This window comes from Staurois parvus, unplaced genomic scaffold, assembly GCF_062004578.1.
Source record: "Staurois parvus isolate SC_StPar_1 unplaced genomic scaffold, SC_StPar_1.0 ptg000090l, whole genome shotgun sequence".
NCBI lineage: Eukaryota > Metazoa > Chordata > Amphibia > Anura > Ranidae > Staurois > Staurois parvus.
In genome coordinates, this window is record NW_028317886.1 from 15521521 (window position 1) to 15541360 (window position 19840).

The window sequence follows — 19840 nt, forward strand, 5'->3', positions numbered from 1 at the left end:
CTGGGTGAAGTCACTTCTCAGGTATTTCACAGCTGTTGGTTCTCTCCTGCACACAGCATTTGCCACTGGAGACCAGACAGGATCGGCTTCAGAAAAAGTATGTATAACGATTTCTTTACAGGGCTAGATAGATTAGGTCTAGAATGTGGCTGAAAGTAGGATTCGAGTTAGTTAAGTTATGGCTGAGCTTCCATTTTAATTTCATTTAAGACAAATATTCCACGTAAAATAGATAAATGGTGTTTTTTCTGCTCATCTAGAGTTCATGCAGCTCAAGTAGTTCAAATCTTTACACCATGTGCATCTCCAGTATGAGATATCTAAGACCTAGATACAGTTTGAGGGAAGCATTATAAGGGAGGGTGTACAGAGCATTAAGGGAAGTTGCATAACAGAAAAGAACTAGAAAAACTACAATTTCTGGGGAAATTGTGTGAAGTGTTCTTGCCTCCACCAGTAGTCTACAACTGGAGTGGGCGGAGTAACTGGGTGGAGTGGCTTGAGTAACTGTTGTGTGGTTGGAGTGGCTGTGAAAAGGTTGGACTGGGCAGAGTGACTTTATGGAGTGAGCAGAGTAACTGTGTGCAGTGTTTGGAGTAAAGATAGTAAACATTACACTAACCAATTGATTGATCAAATTTAAAAAGTGCACATGGCAAGCTTGATAGAGTGAGAAATGCATTTCAACTTTTAATTATTTATATAGCACATTTAATTGCAATGTTGTTGCCCAAAGTGCTTCACAGTTACATTAAAACATATGTTTAAAAAAACATTTGCAGCATTATCACCTCAAATACTCTCTACTGTAGAAAACTTATTTCCAAACCTTTAACCAGAAGCCGGCGAAACTGTCACGAATTCAAAATTAGATTTTAAATAGGGCAGAGAAGAGCGGTTAAAAACAAACTGCTCCAAATTGCTCACTTCACTGGCGTCTTCAAATGGTCGTAGTATTAAAAACTATAAATCCTACAGCAAAGAGCTTTAAATTGTGAGAATCACAAGACCCAGACCTACATTTTGATGCATAGTATGTCTCTGAAATATTAAAAATGAAGGCACAGTTTAGAAATTGCCCTTCAAGTTTGAGGTGGCTAGAGTGGAGTTTCAGTTAATGTCAATGGGCGCCGTGAGTTGCCAACAAATGGTCATATTGTAAAAACTATCAGGACTATGGCTTAGCAGTGGTCATTTTTTAGTGGCAGCAGGGATAGCTGAACGTTTTGATATAAGATTTGTGTAGGTGGGCTTTAAAATGAAGGAGTGATGGCAGTTTACAAATCATGTCCTGATTTTTCAGCTCACACTCTAGCTTTTGTCAGCTCCCACTCTAGTTTTGAACATTCTGCTATTCATTCCTATGGGACCAATTTCACCACAAAAACGCCGATATTTCGTGAACCATTCGGCAAAACGTTCCACAAAGTAATAGCACACCAATCGGGAACAATCTGCATGTTTCGGTATGTTACTGTCTATGTAGTGTAAAAACTGTGGGAGGAGTTAGGGTGCTAAATTTGGCTATAATAATAAGAATATATATGTGAAATAACAGTAAGTGGTCTTGCCATGCAAGAACACTTAATTAAATCAAATGTGTAGAGAGAAATAGGAATTTTCTACACACTATAAAAATCCTCTCCTTGGACTCTGAGGACACAGAAAGGTATACAGTTGTGTTATACTACTGCCTACACAAGGACTGGACAATGGCACAAAAAAAAAAAAAAAAGCCCATGATGACCCCCACACCTGTATCCAACATGCCTCAAAGTACCAAAAGGGGTGGGACCTGTGTCCCTCAGTGGACTCCCAAAAAGAATCTTAATTTATTTTTCCTTTCCTCCATTGAGGAACACAGAAAGTCCTATATTGTTAGGTAGTTAAAACACACAACTGGAGACTGCCTGCAGCCCAAGAGCCACCTAACACTGGATGATGATGAAACTTCTGCCTGACATGGGAACTGAACAACATAAGCAGAGTGAGGACATGGAAAATTAACCTAATGCTGCAGATCAAAAAAAAAAGAAAAAGAAAAAAAAGCTGAAGATTTAACCTGGAATTAACCCTTGCCCGCCAGAGTTCTGCCTCACCGCTGTGTGCCAACCCCTGCGCTAAAGATTTAACCTGGACTTAACCCTTGCCCGCCAGAGTTCTTCCTCTCTGCTGTGTGCCAACCCCTGCACTGAGGATTTAACCTGGACTTAACCCTTGGCCGCCAGAGTTCTGCCTCCCTGCTGTGTGCCAACCCTTGTACAGAAGATTTACCCAGACTTAACCCTTGCCCACCAGAGTTCTGCCTCCTGTGTGCCAACCCCAGCGCTAAAGATTTAACCCAGACTTAACCCTTGCCCACCAGAGTTCCGCCTCCCTGCTGTGTGCCAAACCCTGCACTGAGGATCTAACCTGGACTTACCCCTTGCCCACCAGAGTTCTGCCTCCCTGCTGTGTGCCAACCCTTGCGCTGAGGATTTAATACTTTAAACCATAAATTTAATACCATAAATAACAGGTTATTAGATTTTTATTCCAGGCGTATATGAGTTTGGCAAATCTAAAGAAATGCTTAAATAATGCATGCCAATTTAACTAAACCCATTAGATTCTAGTCGACTACAATGTACTGGAGACTAAAATATGATAAACTAAAACAATTCAGATTACTAAAATACAACTAAAAATGGTAATTTTAGTCAAAAGACTATGACTAAAACGAAATCAAAATTTTACAACAAAATTTACACTGGGACCCGGATAGCTTTCGGTATGTGTGTACTATTCTCTGTTCAACAGAAACCGGTCCAATCGCCCCGGTCCTGCTTGAAAATCAGCCTTTGATCAGTGTACGGGGGGGGGGTGGAGATTTGACATATACTGTTCATCCAGCCTTAAAGTCTGTCGTCAGTATCTGTGAGAGATTCTACAGCTACAGCACAATATAAAAACACACCTTGAATGGAGACACATCTGGTTTACCACAGGTCTTCTCCCTTATGCTGTTTTGAGGATTCTTATCTGCAGAAGCTTCTCTGTCTGTTGACTTTTTGGGCGTTTCAACACATTCCTTGTGTGCTGTAAGGGAAATACGATGCTTGTTCCCTGTAAGAAGTATTAAAGTGGATAATACCACATATTTATAAGATCGAAGAACAAAATATTCAACTCAGGGCATACAATCTTAATACCAAAATGATCTTTTTCTTACGAGGTTGGGCCTGAAGCCCAAATTATTTTTAAGTGACAATCATATTAAGCTGGCTAACATAACCATATTTCTTTTAAGTTCCAGACCAATAGACATCCACAGTAAGCTAATGGTTGTAGCGATATTTGATTACATTCAAACCTACTTTTGATTTAAAGCTGAACGAGATACACTGATGAAACACATTTATAGAACTTCTTTTAAGTATTTCTGTTTATTCATTTATGAAATTTACACAGTTCTACCACAACAGTATCTTGAGATTTCCTGAAAGTCCAGATTTTTCTCTACTACAGCAGACTGATGTCTAAGCTAATGTCTGTCATGCTCTTCTCTCCTACTGTCAGTATGACCCGTTAGCACATCAATACTGTACACAGAAGACACAAAAAGGGGCAAAAAATGGAACCACAGCATCTAGCAGGGGACCAAGCATTTAACACACCTGGAAGCATGACAGACACTAAAGATTCTTCAGCCACCGTAGCTCATGAGAGCAAAGCTTGGTGGCGCAAGTGGTGGGATAGACAAGCATTAACAAAGCAACAAACCTAAAACCAAAATTTAACATTGCTGCTTACCAAACATTAGAACTGATAACTGCATTTGGTTTTTTTTTCTGTCTTTTTTCCACTATTTTCACCTGGTGATCTATCCAGTAACACACCTCTTGTATTAGAGCGCCTACATTCTGGATGAAGGGGCAACAAAACACCTTTGGACAGCAGCAATTTCTAGTTGCGGGAAGGGGAGTGTTAAATGTACTAGAAGTTTTAGAGTCACTAGACAAATTGAAGACAAACACCAGATAACTATATGCAGATACAGCAAAAGTTTTGGTCCTTTTGATATAAAGGTTTTAAATAAATAAAAGCTGATCATTGTAAGCATCCCTGTCAGTGGTAAATGATTTGTCTCAACCCTCCTCTATATCTGCAAGACAGCTTGTTCTGCTGAAAAATATCACATTATTGAACAATTCTTACCTAGGCTGCAAACCAAAGCCCACATCCCTACTGTATATGCAGAACAAGAAGGAATAGAGTAAAAATGTCTAATCCTGCAGTCTAGTTAACTTTTGAACCTTAGGTAAACCCCAACAGTGAACTTCTCTTATTTAGTCAAATGAATGCTGCCAAGACATTCAAGAACTGATGAGCTGCAAAGATGGCATTGTTGCACCTCTAGTACAACCCATTTTTGGGGTCCACTGACTGGTACCAGAATTCGGAGACTGTTGGGTTATACTGCTGCCTACAGAAGGATTGGACACCTTGAGGGCCAGCCCAGGATAACCCCTTCTATGCTCAGCACGCCCCTGCTACGTGGTAAAAAAGTACACCAAAATATGATAAACACAGAGGGGTGGGGCCTGTGTCCCTCAACAAACTCCAAGAAATTGATTTTACAGTTAGTACAGAAATCACATTTTCTCTCTCGTCTTTTGAAGGACACAGGAAATTAAAGAGTGTCAGGGTGTCCAAAAGAAGTCCAACTGAGGGGTAACACAAACAAAACACTAAAACAGAACTGGGCACTTTCTGCAGCTTATAGAGCAACCTGAAGGACCTAACACTTGAAGATGGCATCCGGAGTGGTCTTGAAGAGTAACTTCAGTTTTGTTTAAAAAAACAAAAAAAACAACTACATTCCCCTCTGGCTGATCTACGTAGATTGCAAGGATTTTAACAAACTTTGTTTCAGATCCCTACCTTTCAGAGCGGTTTGTCCATGTGTAGAGTGAATCTATATGGTAGGGACGTAATTATTTATCAGCTGCCTCACCTGCATGGCTCTAATGAGGAAAACTGCTGGGCCTCCAGCCCTTTAGACGCGTTTTCCTTTTAGGAGTACCTAACCAAAAATTAGATTTTTTTTTTGCAGTGGATGCTCAAAATCTGACTTGCATCTTAGTGCAGACTTCTGGAAAAATCAGTCAGACAATCACACAAGCTGGAAATTACATATCTGGGGGGCATTCTGTACACCACCTGTGTACATAACTTCTTCAGGTAGCCATATTACATTTTACAGGAAATTACAGCGCTGCAGATTGAAAAGGAAAGGTCATTTTTAATAACATTCAATTACATTATGACTTGCGTAGCAAGTATACTTTTTTTTTGTCAATTTTTTTTTCCCCCACAAAAAGAGTTACTCTTTAAACACCAACCTGGCAAAACTTGGAGACTGTGAGAACAGAAGACCACCAGGAGGCAGCCTTGCAAATTCGAGCAACAGCTGCTTGATGCCAAAAAGCAACAGGCTTTTGCACAGCTATTAGATTGTACCTGGTCATGAAAGGAGAAACCAAGCTTGAATAATGGTTTTTCCAGGCCACAGAGAAATGGTGAAACAAAAGACAGTTTTCTCCTAAGGATCATCAGGAATGACAAAGCCAGTCACTGATTCAGAGATGCCTCTGTCCCTCAGAACATGAGCTTCAACAGCAATGCCATTCATTTCAGCATCCGTAAAGCAAGTTGGTAAATGGGTAACAGATAGATGAGGACAATCTGAAAGCATCTTCCAGGTCTCACCAGGTCAATGTACTACATCCACCTGAGCCTTTCTGGGTTATGAGGATCTCCAGAATATCCTCCATCTTGATGCTGCATAGCGTGAAGCACATGACGAAGGATTTTCAGGGGAGGAAAAGTGTAGATCAGGGAGTACTGATCCCACCAAGACACCAGAGCATCCACATGGCTTCTGCTAGGATCTATGTACCTTGAGACAAACTTTAATGTTGAACCTGGAAGCTAGGTAGTCAACATCCAGTGTTCCCAACCTGACACACAGGTCCTGTAACACCTCCTGGTATAGAGAGTACTCCACTGCATCCAGACCCTGGAGGCTGAAGTCTGCCTGTAAGATGGCAGTCAAGGCTGGTGCATCTGGTTACTTCCTGATGGCTGATGTACACCGCTTCTGTGGCATTGTTAGACTAAACTCAGGTTGGCTGACCCTCTAGCCGGGAGATGTAGGGTTGCAGGTAAAACCAAATCACCCAACGCTCCAGAAAGTTGATAGGTAGAAGAAATTCTCCAATGTTCAAGTTCCCAGCACCAACAAAACTGCCAGAACGTTGCCTTAGTCCAACAGGCTGGCAGTCATGAGAATCTTCTAGAAGTTCCAAAGGAATTCTGACTTCAGAGCCACATTTCTGAGCCAACAGCATGGACTAGACTGGCTTGTCCCATGACATAAAGGTGTTGTGTTGTAGGGGTCCTGGAGTGGAACTAAGCAGATGGGACTGCCCAGAAGGAGGGTACCATCAGCCCTAAGACTTTTACGTAGAAGCAAGTTGGACAATTCCTGGAGTGAAAAGTGAGTCTGGGAGTGAAGAATTTGTAGTTTCTCCTGGGTAAGAAAAACTATGCCTTAAGCTGTGTCTAAGATTAGATGCAGATATCCCAATTGATGAACAGTAGAAAAACTCCTCACAATCAGCTCAAATGCCCATATATCCTCAGCATTTTGGTGGGAAAGGATTACCCCTTCATCAGGACTCAGGTTAGGTTGCTAGAGTTCCAGTATGGACTTTGATAAAACCTTAAGGAAACCAGCAACTATTATACAGCCACTGAGCGCTAAACATGTGCCTGTGTTTAAGAAATCCATCCAGGAGGTTTTTTTCCCCACAGACCAAAATAGAACTCTACCAAGCAAACTGAGCCCTGATGAACGGGGATTATTTTGGTCCTACAACACGCTGACTAATGTTTTGCACTGGCTGTGACTTCACTTATAAGACAATAAAAATAAAATGTATGAACTGATTGTTTGGCACTTGAGTTTCTGCCATTTATGTATACTTCTCAATCTGTGGGACTGTTTTCTCACTTCCTGTATTCTGAGCAGCCAAGAGCCAATTGATGAAATACTACCAGCCTGTATTTGAAGAAAGTCGAGCTTCAAGTCCAGAGCTAGAGAAAGTTAATATGGGAAAACATCTAGCAAAAATACAGCCTACCAAATGCATCTAAATCAGATAGTGTCCCGAATAGAAAAAAATTATTCAGCATAAATCACTATAGACAGTGATGAAACATAAAAGAAGTGAAAACAGGACTCTTGTGGTTTGGCTCACCATTAGTCCCAAAAAATACATCTTATAATTTATAACAAACCCTAATCCACAACCAAGATAAAACTGACAAATGTTGTCAGACTACACCGACAAGGTCCAGACCACATATCACCAAATGCCCACTATAGTAACCCCCAAACATTACAGATTATGCAAATGATAGAACATGTCCCTCTCAAATTTTATTGAACTTTCACATGAAGTAATTTCTATGAAGACATCGATAGTATAGTAAATTAAATCCACAGGCTGGGCTAATAAACCCCTCCAGGTTGGAAGATTGTAACTTATACCCAACATACATGTAAGCACAGGACAAGCATGTAAACTCTGTTACGCAACTTAGCAACAAGGGCTTAGTGGCAGGCAGGCATTTTTTCAAGGCAGCACTTAAAAGTCATCAAATTCAGTCATGCATTTTAATTAGGTAGCTCAGCAGCAGAAGACTAGTGTCAGTAGAAGGAGGTTTAATCTCTGCCTGCCACTAACCTCTTGTCGTCAAGTAGCTTAACTGAGTTTAGGGGACATTTGGGAACGCATAGTCCAGAGCTTTTGGTTGTAGCCCGACAACGTTGCTGGTTTTATCCAAGTTGGAGGTTAAGAGTTATTCACCAAAAATTTAAGATGTAATTTTGAAATAAATGGAGAGCCAAACCATATGTGTCCTGTATTAACCTCTTATGATCCATCATTGTCTATGGTGATGGTTTATGTATAGTTTCAAGTCCAGCACCTCTATTTTTTTTTTCCATTCCAAGCAATGAGTGTTTCAGTGCTGACCTTTGAAGATTTAGCATCCAGCCGAACCTCAGCACGGTCAAACCTGTCAACAACGTGTTTCAACCTTCAGCAGGAGGCTGTGCAAACATCCCACAATGTGGATGTCCTGAGAGTGCAGCAAAGCTAGCAGAGGGGCAGAGCACCTTGGTGAAAACACACAGTGCAAATAACAGGCCAATTGGCAAGACCATAAACTAAGTGCAGAGGGTCCCAAAGCAAAGGAATCGGTGATCCACAAAAAAACGAAACAAAAAACAGATATGCAGATTCCCATGCTTGATGGCCACAGAGGCACGAAAGTCTCCCCAATGAAGGAAAGCTCTAATAGACTGGGTGGATTATATTAAGAATTTTTTGGCCTAAATAATGACCTTGGAAGCCTTGAGATCCAAGATGAGACAGATGTCCCCTTCAGGTTTAGGAACTAAGAACAGGTTAGAGTAGAACCCCTGAATCATTCTGCCATAGAGACAGGGAGCAGTGACACCCTGCACCAGAAGGTCCACCGGGGCTTATATAAGGATCTGCTATGCTGTGTGATGACAGAAGAAGGTTGGAAGCAATGAATCAGGGAGGGGGCTGGAAATAAAACCCTTACTCATAGCCTGTGGAATCCAGCACTTGCACCCAAGCATCTAATGGCCTCTGCAGTCATGCTCAGCAATCAGAAATGCTATGTGGCTTAAAGTCCTGCATGACTGCAGTCATATCCTCCCTGGGTAGAGCGGAGAAGTGGCCACAACCGAGTTAAAGAAGACACCAAAGATGGTGTAGACTAAAAGAGCAGAAATTCTAGGTCAATCAGCATCAGGCATTTCAGGAGGGACACTGAAGGCAGGCCCAGAACAATTAGTGAAGTGTGAGCTGAAGGCACCAGGTACAGCTTCCCTGTGTGTCTAGAATCAGACATGTGGCACCACAAGGTGGAAGGTAATGTGCTCAGGGTATAAGGCAAGGCCTCAGGTACCCACTATCCTGGGTGCTTGTGAAGCAGGTTTAGGGTCAGGCAGCCAAAGGGAACCTAGTCACTGTAGGCAGGCATAGAGAAGAGCTCCACCCATCTCTTGCAGTAGGAGCAGCAATGTGAAGGTAATTCCCTAAGGCTGAATGATGGAGAAAAAGAGCATGGAGCTCCTGTGACATTCTACACAGCTGACTCACAAGGCAGGTCTTCCAAGGAGGATAATTCTAAAGCAATGAAATGGGTCTGGACCCGTAAAGTGCATTTCTGCCGACTCTTACCTGTACGCACAGGCCTAGGAACACCTCAATGCAGAAGCCAGTGCCCAAATGTTACATATCAGGCTAGCCCCTCAAAAATATGGTCTAGCAGGATCTAGGTACAGCACTCCAAAGATGAGGAGAGGCAGAACCAGATACCTGCATGAAGCAGGAGTCTGGTTTAGAATTTAAAAAAAAGGATAGTGATGAAAAAGGTTAGACCTTTTCTCTGCAAAGAGGAGAAAAGATGTTCATCCTCCTAGGACACTAGTATACATCTGAGGTATGCTGAAGCAGGAGGGGTTATAGTGGGCTGGGTCCACAATTTTTTTTTTACCAGCGTCCAATCTTTCTGTAGGCAGGAGTACCCGACGGTCTTGTTCTGTGTCCCTCGATGAAAGAAAAACAAATGCTACATTTTGAGAATGCCAATGACTGCAAGGATTTTAGATCTGAGGTATTTTGCCTGCACTTTCACCAGCATTAAATTGCTCAAAAAAGCCTGAATATAAATGTTATCAGATAGCAAAGACTGCTGACAAGCTGATTGTAAACAATAAAATGTTCATGTCATGAGAGTTCTGAAAGCACAGGGGGAAAAAAAAAAAAAAAAAAGGTAAGATGACTATGGGGACAATTCGCTAAGAGTTAAATAACGACTGAAAAAATGCGGTAAATTTTTTTGCAAATGTGCAATTCACAAAGAATTTTGCAGTAAATAACTCTTGCGGTACATTATGTGTATTGCAGTAATTATCGCATATTTTCATGCGGTAATTTAATTGCATGGTAACTGGTTAAGGAAGCCGACTGCAGCTGACTTATCAGCTGTCAGCAGGTGTCCCACTGACAGTTGAATGAAAAAAAAAAAAAAAACATGCCAGCAATTACAAATGATGAAAACCAGTGTGGGGACGGGCTCCCTCACCTACCCAATCCATAACAGGCCCTTGGGTCTGGTATGGATTTTAAGGCAAAACCCCACACCCGAAAAAAAAGGCGTGCAGGTTCCTTCACAATCCTAAGGGATTCTGGGTCTGGCGTGCATCTGAAAAAATACCGCAATTGATACTGCCAGGAAAACCTTGGTGATAAATATCGCATCGTTTTAGTTTCTGTTCTGTTTGTGAATTGGACTTAACAGCTTACTGCATGTTTTTTTGCAGTATTTACTGACACATTTTTAATTTTGCTAATTTTTTTTTTCTGTGAATTGGACATTTTGTTACAGCATGCGATATTTTATACAAATGAGTCACGTGACAGTGTATTCACATGCAGTAACCTTTAGCAAATTGACCCCTATATCTGCAAAGCCACTTGGCACTCCACTCCCTCATACACTAAAAACTGTGTTTTATTAGTTAATAATCATCCAAAAGCAAGCCAATATCTAAGAGCATCATTAAAGATGAATTCCAGGTATGGTATATTTTTTACATAGTTACATTGGTCCAATGGCCCTGGTAGATGGAAGTCAAGGAAGCAGACACAGTACTCCAGTGATCTCCATTCACCTTCGGGTCCCGTGCTGAGTGGCTGGCCTGATGCATTCTGAACAGAGGAAGTCAGCTGCTTAGCACAGGTACCATCCTGAGAATGATTTTTCTTAACAAATGCAAAGTGTTGTCTGATTGGACAAGGTGGAGGGGCAGTGATGTCACGCTCTATACCTTATCCAATCAGAAAACGCTTTGCATTCATTCAGAGGGTTCAAAGCAATCACAGAATAGCGCCTGTCTAAATCTCGATAGTTACACTGGTCCAAGCTGTAAAAATATACTATGCCTGGAAATTCATCTTTAACAAGTGCTTTTTGCAATAACAATGGAAATAAGAATACAAAAAAAATTACCCTCCACCTTCCGAGGAACAATCTGTGGTTCAGTCTGTGACTTATGCAGACTCCTGGATATGAGGTCTTCAGGTAATTTACTGGATACAGAAGAAAAATCACAAAAGTTCTTTTTAGGCTCAGTCATGCTTTCTGACGTTTTATAAGCCGTTTCCATAGGAAACATACTAATTGTTGGCTCCTCCTTAAAAGTGCTTTCATATGCAGTTCTCTGTGGGAGAAATGGGGGGGATAGCAGTGCAGATTGTTCTTTACCCAGACTGTTGTCTGAGCCAGTTAAGTGCTTTTGGTTACCCGTATCCATGCTGTCTACAGAGTCCAAATCTGTCCATTTTTCAGCTAGGGCGTCACTATAAGTAGAGTCTTTTGGAGAGGGAGGTCGCATGTCTGGACTGATTGGTTGGCTTGTGTCACAAGCTGCTGTATTAGTGACTACACTGCTTGATTTCTGTTTTATGCTGTAATACACAGAGCACTTGTGCTGCTTCTTCTGAGAGTGGCTGTAAGTAGCAGGACCCCTCTTGGATGCATTCTGGCTGCGGACCGGTACAGCAGCAGCAACAGCCAAGTAGCCTTTTCCTTTCCCCTTATCAGGAGGACTGCTGGAGTCAGTAAAACTTTTACAGCTGCCCCTGTAATGGTGCAATCAAAAAGTAGTACATTATAAAACTTCATAACAGCCACAATTTTTAATCTGCAACACAATGAAAATCTGGTTCTAGAGAAAAAGCAGGGCTGACACAACCACATATGTAGCCAAGTACACAAAGTTTACAAGTCTACACTGGGAGCAGAAAACGACAAAGAACTCACCTTTTTTCTCATCCCGTTAAAGGGCTCCTGCTCTGGAAATGGTTTCGTTTTCAAGAGATAGTTTACCTTTAGTGATCCCTATAATTTTACCACCCGTAAATGAAACCAAGGCTGCCCCCTCCCCCCAGAGAATGCATTAGGTTAAAAAAAAAAAAACTCATGCCTTTAGAACCACTTTAAGCTATGATCATATTGTTTATTCACTATTTTGTGAAGCTATTTTCATCCAGAGTGGGAGCTCTTAATATAATTCAAGACATAAGCAGTATAGTTTTTGCTAGACTGAAAAAAAAAAGAATTTCAAACATACCTGTAGGATTCTGAGGTGATTGTATCAACTGCACTAGAATTCTGCTGGGGAGACGAACTGGAGTTGTTTCTTTGTCTTATCTTTAAAAAGTCTGACAGAATATACTGTGCTTGCTGAAAGGCAATTAAAACAACTCCAACAAGAGACAAACTGCAAAACAAAAAAAAAATAAAATAAACAAATCACTTACAAAAATATGGGTTGACTATAAAGTATTTTTCTTGTTATCTCACATGCTGATGTTAAAGATAATGGTACGTAACTGCCAACCAAATAATGGAGCCCACTAGCAAAATGTACATGCCCCTTCTTTTCAACACTTTGAACACTATTCAGGAAGAACAGTAAACAAGGGCAACAAATGGGATCCTGCCATGTGGGGAGGCTAACCTACAGAGAGATACTGGCCTGTAGTGCTGCACATGCAAACATACTGTTCCTGACATCACATACGCGCAAAGATGGACAGGATGTCATTGCATACCTCGGTGATATCACACACTGTTCCACCAAATATTTTTTCAAAGAGCTGGAACTTGACTACACCTGTTCCTGCCATGCCCATTCTGTCCCTGGGCCCCATTGGTTGCTATGACTATAGTTAAAATACGGACACTTTAAGCACTGGGTGTTACTATTGATAAACATCAACATAAGGAAACAGTTGTGAAACCAACTGCTTGGTAGAAGCATACAGGAAAGTTACTTAAAAAGACCATCTTTATCTACCTAACAAAGAGGACGGTTAGTCTCCAGAAAGATTCTTCCCAACTGGGCCCAGGCACCCCATCAGCACACAGGGGTAACAGGTGATGAGGGAGAGTCACATTGAGGGTGAAGCGAAACTCCAGATTGGAAGCAGTCACTAGTGTGAGTTCACGTATTACCCAGGATGATGTGAAGTCTGGAATGAACCTGTCCAGTGCAAGATGAAAGACCGTTAGTTTTCTGTCTGTGTACAAATTATAGCAAGACACAACAATAGACTATGATATGCTCATTTTCCAACAAGTTCATAAAGTTGAAATGTAGATCCACATAGTTAAATTAAAGTTAGCATCAGATTTAGCAAGCAGGCATCTAGGTAAACATGAAGAATTCACCTTCCCAACTGAAAGACAAGACCGTTCACTGCAAATTTATGAGGTCCACCAGCTACGATTATACAGTTTGCAATCATACTCAGGAAAAAGGACTGCAGGCAGCTATTCCTCCAGCATATCATTGTATACCGAGCTGCCACTAAACGCCTGACACACAGACACATTGCTCCAAACTGATGCGATTACCATTCATAGTAGTCACAATGTAATAAAGTGGTTTACATAAATAAAAAAGGTAATTTTCTTTTTTTCAACTTGCGGTCAGAGTGAAAGGGGATTAGAACAAATCTTTTGTTTATTGCCATCTGCGCTCCCATTAGAGATAAGCACCCTCTTTATCTGTCCTGTTTACGGTTATCACTGAAAGCGCCAGTGGTAATCTTCCAGTGGGGACACTAGTTCTGGTGACCTTAATAACAATCAGGGATTCCCTCACTTTAGAGGAATTGCCTCTAAGTTTCTGTTTTGGCTATGGGAAAGTAAAATTTTCCCAATGGGACACAGAAAAAAAAAAAAAAAAACTAACAGGGGGCTGTGACCTTTCCTTCCTCTACCCAAAAATTCATAATTTAAAAAAAAATAAAAAATTCCTTTTAGTTCTACTTTAACCCTACAGCTCCCTTGGATCCTGCACATTCACATTAACCTCTTCATCTCCCATCCTGCCACTGTATGTAACCAGTTTATTAACCCCTTCACCACCTCCTCCCTCTTTGCATGGCCTAGACAGTAATGCATTAGTGCACCTCCTTTTTCCCCTATGCATGACATGTACTGGCACAGCTGCTGGCCAGCACTATGGGTTGCTTCACAGTGAGACAAGGGCCCCGCTACGATGATACACTGATGAGCCTGTACCCTTACTTTTGCTGTAAGTGTTTTTAACCATTTCCTTTAAAGTTACTGGACTTATAGCACTTAGAAGTGCCTTCTTCTTCCATTTCCTTCCCAGTCAAACTGTGAAAGCTGGTTAGTGTGCTGGCACCACACAGTGAGTGCAGAACAGCAGCGTACTGCAGACACATATGTGCAGCACATAGACGTCAAGACTCACATGAGTTAGACAGTTGGCAACAGGTATAATAGGTACTTTTGCTAGCTGGCAGAACTAAGTACTGGTAAATCTGTTTTATTGCACTAATAAGCACACTTGAAATCAATAGATATGACATTTACTTTATGCCTAGCTGACAGACTATCATCATGAAAACATGGACACTTACACAATGCTGATTTCCCGTGAGGCATTCTGGCTAAGAGAAAACGTATGACAGCCTAGAACTTCGAACCCAAACCCTTGGCAGTTGTATCCATTAATTTTCATGGCCACAATAGTCATAGGCAGAGAGCCAATGTTTTCAACCTTAAACATTTTTGTGATGGACAGAACATGCTTGCTATCCTTTAACTCTGCAGAAAAATTAAAAAAAAATGTTTTGTAAGTTTTACACTCTTGTGAAACAGTGAAAACCAATATTAAGAAAATTACATACGTTGTCTACAATCCATTAGCGTGGATTCTGGGACTTTGAATCGAAGGGAACCACTAACTCCTGGCAGTCTTCCTCCAACACGCAGCATCTCTCTTGCTCCAAGACCCTCAACGGTGATCATATCCAGAAAAGTCAAATTATTTCTGCCAAGAAAGATAGACTTAGAGTATATTAAAGTGAAAATTTAGGGTCTTTGAGTCAATTTTGGGTCAACTGATATAGCATTTAAGGGTTTTCCCTCTAAACGTTCAACTGAAATTTTGCCCGAACCTACAAAATAAAAGCGGGGGGCACTGCTATTGTAAGGTTTTTGTACATTAAAATGGTTGTAAAGGCAAATTTGTTTATGTTAATACATTATTTTCATTAAAGTCCTATTCATATCTTGTCTGGAGTAGAATAGCTACTTTGAAAATAATCCCACTTCCCTGGTTGCTGTACCATTATTAGGCAAGTCCCTGGGCCTAGAATCTCTATAAATGTACTAATCCAACCCAAAAAATAATGGCCTGGCACAGCAAAATATTAGCCCCCAATACCAAGTGGCCCAAGTAGCCCAGAAGCGTGACATGATTTATAATACCACAGATTACTTACTTGGAATGCCCTTAACATGCAGAGAAAAAAATCCAGTCAGGCAGCTTTCATTAAATATAGGAGATAGCAATAAATATGCAAGTAGCACTCATTCATCTATCCTATGCATCTTTGCTTATTATCCCCCTTACACTGCCAGTGCCCATTAGGCTCAGTGCCCTCTGCAAATCATTCTATCATTGCTCAACAAGCATTTAACCATTTATTAACTGTTCTGTATAATGTGTCCCATTTTTATCACCTATAGCTTAGATCTAGCATCTTAAGTTTCCTAATTGAAATTCACTGCTAGTCCAAGTCAGTCCTGTTCTCTTATTTACAATAACCTTTAATCATTTCAATATATTTAGATTTTTTTTCTAATTTCCATAGAAAGCACAGATATGATTTAAGAGAATTTAAATCGGTTAGTAGGTGCAGGGAAATCCCTGAAACTGATTACCCATTGGCTCCCCCGTGGCACAGATGGCTTCTTCTCTCTCTTCCGCCAGCATTCATCTGCTGTGGGGGGAGCACAGGAGATCAGTTTAAGTAACTGCCACCCCTTCTCTCACTCCCACTGGCTGTTATTCACTGCGGGCACACAGGGGGATCATTTCAGGATGGAGAGTGGAGGGCCTGTAAATATGTCATATTTACAAACCCCTTCCTTTCCTGAATGAACACAGTGATGACTCCCTGTGTTCATTTGTAACTTAAGCACAGTAAACGGTTTACCAGGTCTCAGTTTGTGAATGAACAGGAGCCTCTGTATAGAGCACCTCCTGTTCACTCATATGCTTCTTCCTGTTCATTCATCTGCATTGCAGCGGAGACTGCAGAGAAATGACTGGTGATCTATGTCATCAATCTTTTTCTCTGTTCCAAAAGTAAGACATCGGGGGTCTGTTTAGACCCCTGATGCTTCACCAACCACCCCTTCATAACAGGGTTGTTAAAACATTTGTTAAAAATAAACAAATTGTAGAAAAAAAAAAAAAATTAAGGGCTCATTCACACAGGTACTCTGGCATTATTAACCAGTGATTTGTTCATGTGGTGGGAACTGTCTGTTACTCTATGGGGACAAAGGCTGTAAAAACACAGCTGTATTGATTTAGCTGATGCATTCCCATAGTGTAAAATAGAAAGGGGATGGCTTGATAGCCCAAAGGGGGAAAGAAGCACAATCAACATATAAACACAATCAAAAGTCAGGATACATACACTATCTATTTAGACCATATTTCTTCAAATTGTCACTACAATCCATTTACCGGCAGGGTCGGAGGGATACACAAGTCAGCTCATGCTGGCTATAAGATTGTTGCTTTAAAAAGCAATATTGTGGCACCTAAATGAGTGAATAATTTAAACAATAGTGAATGTTGCCCGCTCTAAGTCAGCAAAAGTTAACAGCTGCCCCTAAAAAGTGAAATGCACTTAAACAAATGTATATGTGAATAGGTAGGCACTTCAATGATTATAAAACACAGATGAAAAAAAAGAGTGAACTAGCAATATCAAACAAATGGTAATGGTGAACAAAATAAAGATGCAAATAAAAATACTAAAAATACAAAAAATGAAAGCACAAAAAAAAAAAAAAAAACCCCAAGAAAAATCTGGGAAAAAATAGTTTAAAAATGAATTTTAAAAAAGGGGTACAAAATGTGAATATAGACCTATAAAAATTATATGAACAACATCTATGCAAAAATGTGGATGGAAAAGGGAAAGAAAAAAGGGGTGGTAGAGATCTATATAGATCTATGGACAGATAGTAGTGTGATTGAGATTCCTACAAATTATCAGTACCATACATCTAGAATGCTTGGCACTCAAATATAAATGTGAATTGCAATTTTTTTTATTTGTGCTTTGTTTTTTTACCTTATTTTTACGGATTGATTTTTGTTTTATTTTATCTGATCCGATCTGCCTTGAGGGTGTTTACTCTTATATAATGATTGTCCATGTCTCAGTATAGTTACTTATTCCAAGACAGATTAATAGGTTTTATTTATGTTTTTAACTGCATATGTTCCCATTGTCTTTTTATACCTATATGTCTTAAAAGGTCCCCATTTTTTGTACACCGCAGCAGTTTATGCAGCCGCTATACACATAGCATTGTTTTGCCCCTATCGTTTGAGTTAGCCATGTTTTTGGAGCAGTCTAATCAACATGATTCTACTCCTATTCAATGTGGCGGTAATGGCAGTACGTCACTTCCTGAGGACGCTGCCAGGCAAAACATCCATAGAAGCGTGATCCCGTCACTTCCGGGTTCCCGTGACGTCACATCCTGTCAAAAGCGAGGCTTGGAACACACTCCAACCATCAATATTGGTATACATACAAACACAGGCTGCATAGACTGTTGCTGGTTTATGGGCACCAATACATGTGAATGCATTGATACTTTTCTGTCTTGTTATGCTATTTTCAGTGAATACTACACTTTGAGCAATTTAATTCATTTGGTTTTTTGAGCTGTTTGGAGCATTACCTTTATCTTGAGGAGAGCCTGATATGGTGAATCCATCCACCATTTGTGCACCCAGAGTCTTGTGATCACCCAACTTGGGGTAGTCATCTTTGATCCCCTGGATCCATATCTCTTATTAGGAGACCAGGAGCTCTGATCCAGGAAAGCCTGTTGCTGGTCATCCATATTTATGACAAAGCGATATTTGACCACCTTAACCAGGGTCAATTTTTTCTGGTGAGTGAGAAATTCACTTACTGTCTGCACGTGGCGAAAGAGCATATTTGTTGTCTATGGGACTACACCTTTATGGGACGGTCACCATAATATATTATGTTCACTATTCATATTTTGTTCAGGACTACCATTTGTTTTATGATATTGCTAGTTCACTCTTTTTCATCTGTGTTATATAATCATTGCAGCGCCTACCTATTCACATATACAATTATAAGATTGTTGCACCCAGCTCCAGCAGACCTACCAGAACTACTTTATTTGCAATGATCCTTGCTATGAACGGTATGTAATAGTTTAACTTCAATGAACTAGTCTTTTTTTTGAGGATATAGATCTAAAATGTATTTATTATTTTAGTGTCGATTGTCCTTTTCTCCTTGAAATTCAGGAGATCATACAGCGGTTTGGTCTCATCTTCCCCTTTGTCCATCTGGGCAATTATTCGGCGATAGGAGCTTTGGATCGTTTGAGGCGAGTGGGATTGCCCATGGGTCCATGATTTTTCCATTTTTCACACACACATATAAAACACACACTTTCTACAGTTAGGTGGTCCATATATATTTGGACACAGTCACAATTTCCATACTTTTAGCTCTGTATGCCACCAGAATAAATTAAAATGAAACAATCCAAATAAATCTGAAGTGCAGACTTTCATTTTTAATTCAAGGTTTGAAAATTAATATCAACAACAAATTTTAGGAACTGCAACCGGTTTTTATACAGTCCCTCCATTTTCAGGGGCTCAAGTGTAATTGGACAAATGAATATAATCATAAATAAAATGTTCATTTTTAATATTCTGTTCAGAATCCTTTACGGACGATGGCTGCCTAAAGTCTGGAACCCATAGACATTACCAAAGACTGGGTTTCCTCCTTTCTGATGCTTTGCCAGGTTCTAACTGCAGCTGTCTTTAGTTCTTTGTTTGTGGGTCTTTCTGCCTTTAGTTTTGCCTTCAGCAAGTGAAATGCATGCTCAATTGGGTTGAGATCAGGTGATTGACTCGGCCATTGCAGAATATTCCACTTTTCCTTCAAAAGCTCCTGGGTTGCTTTTGCAGTGTGTTTCGAATCACTGTCTATCTGTACTGTGAAGCGCTGTCCAATCAACTTTGCTGTATTTGACCGAATCTGGGCTGGCAGTATATCTCTAATTCATCCGGCTGCTTCCGTCGTCTGTCACATCATCAATAAACACCAATGACCCAGTGCCACTGAAAGCCATGCATGCCCATGCCACCACACTGCCTCCACGTTTTACAGATGACGTTGTGTGCACTGGATCATGAGCTGTTACAAGACTTATCCACACATTTTTCTTCCGTCATTCTGGTACAGATTAATCTTTAATTTGTCCAAAGAGTGCTTTTCCAGAATTGGTCTGGTTTTTTGGTTTGTTTGTTTTTTTATGTTTTTTGGCAAAGTCTAATCTGGCTTTTCTGTTCTTCAGGCTTATAAATGGCTTGCACCTTGTGGTGATCCCTCTGTATTTGCTCTCGAGAAGTCTTCTCTTGATTGTAGACTTTGAAATGACACACCCACCTCCTGGAGTGTCCTTCAGTTGTCTGTATGCTGTGAATGGGTTTTTCTTTACCATAGAGAGGATCCTGCGATCATCCACCACTGGTGTCTTCCGTGGATGACCTTGC

General features: G+C 40.6%; 1 protein-coding gene across 3 annotated transcripts in view; it reads right to left on the minus strand.

The window, feature by feature from the left end:
* TMEM131L (transmembrane 131 like) overlaps positions 1–19840 on the minus strand; it is a 138759-nt gene that overhangs the window by 26476 nt on the left and 92443 nt on the right. For all 3 annotated transcript variants that reach the window (XM_089670437.1, XM_089670436.1, XM_089670438.1), the window contains 6 exons: positions 14880–15022; positions 14610–14796; positions 13013–13198; positions 12284–12433; positions 11161–11792; positions 2957–3105 (listed from right to left, as the gene is read on the minus strand). In XM_089670437.1, coding sequence (XP_089526563.1) covers positions 2957–3105; positions 11161–11792; positions 12284–12433; positions 13013–13198; positions 14610–14796; positions 14880–15022 — 1447 coding nt within the window. The remainder of the gene's footprint in view (positions 1–2956; positions 3106–11160; positions 11793–12283; positions 12434–13012; positions 13199–14609; positions 14797–14879; positions 15023–19840) is intronic.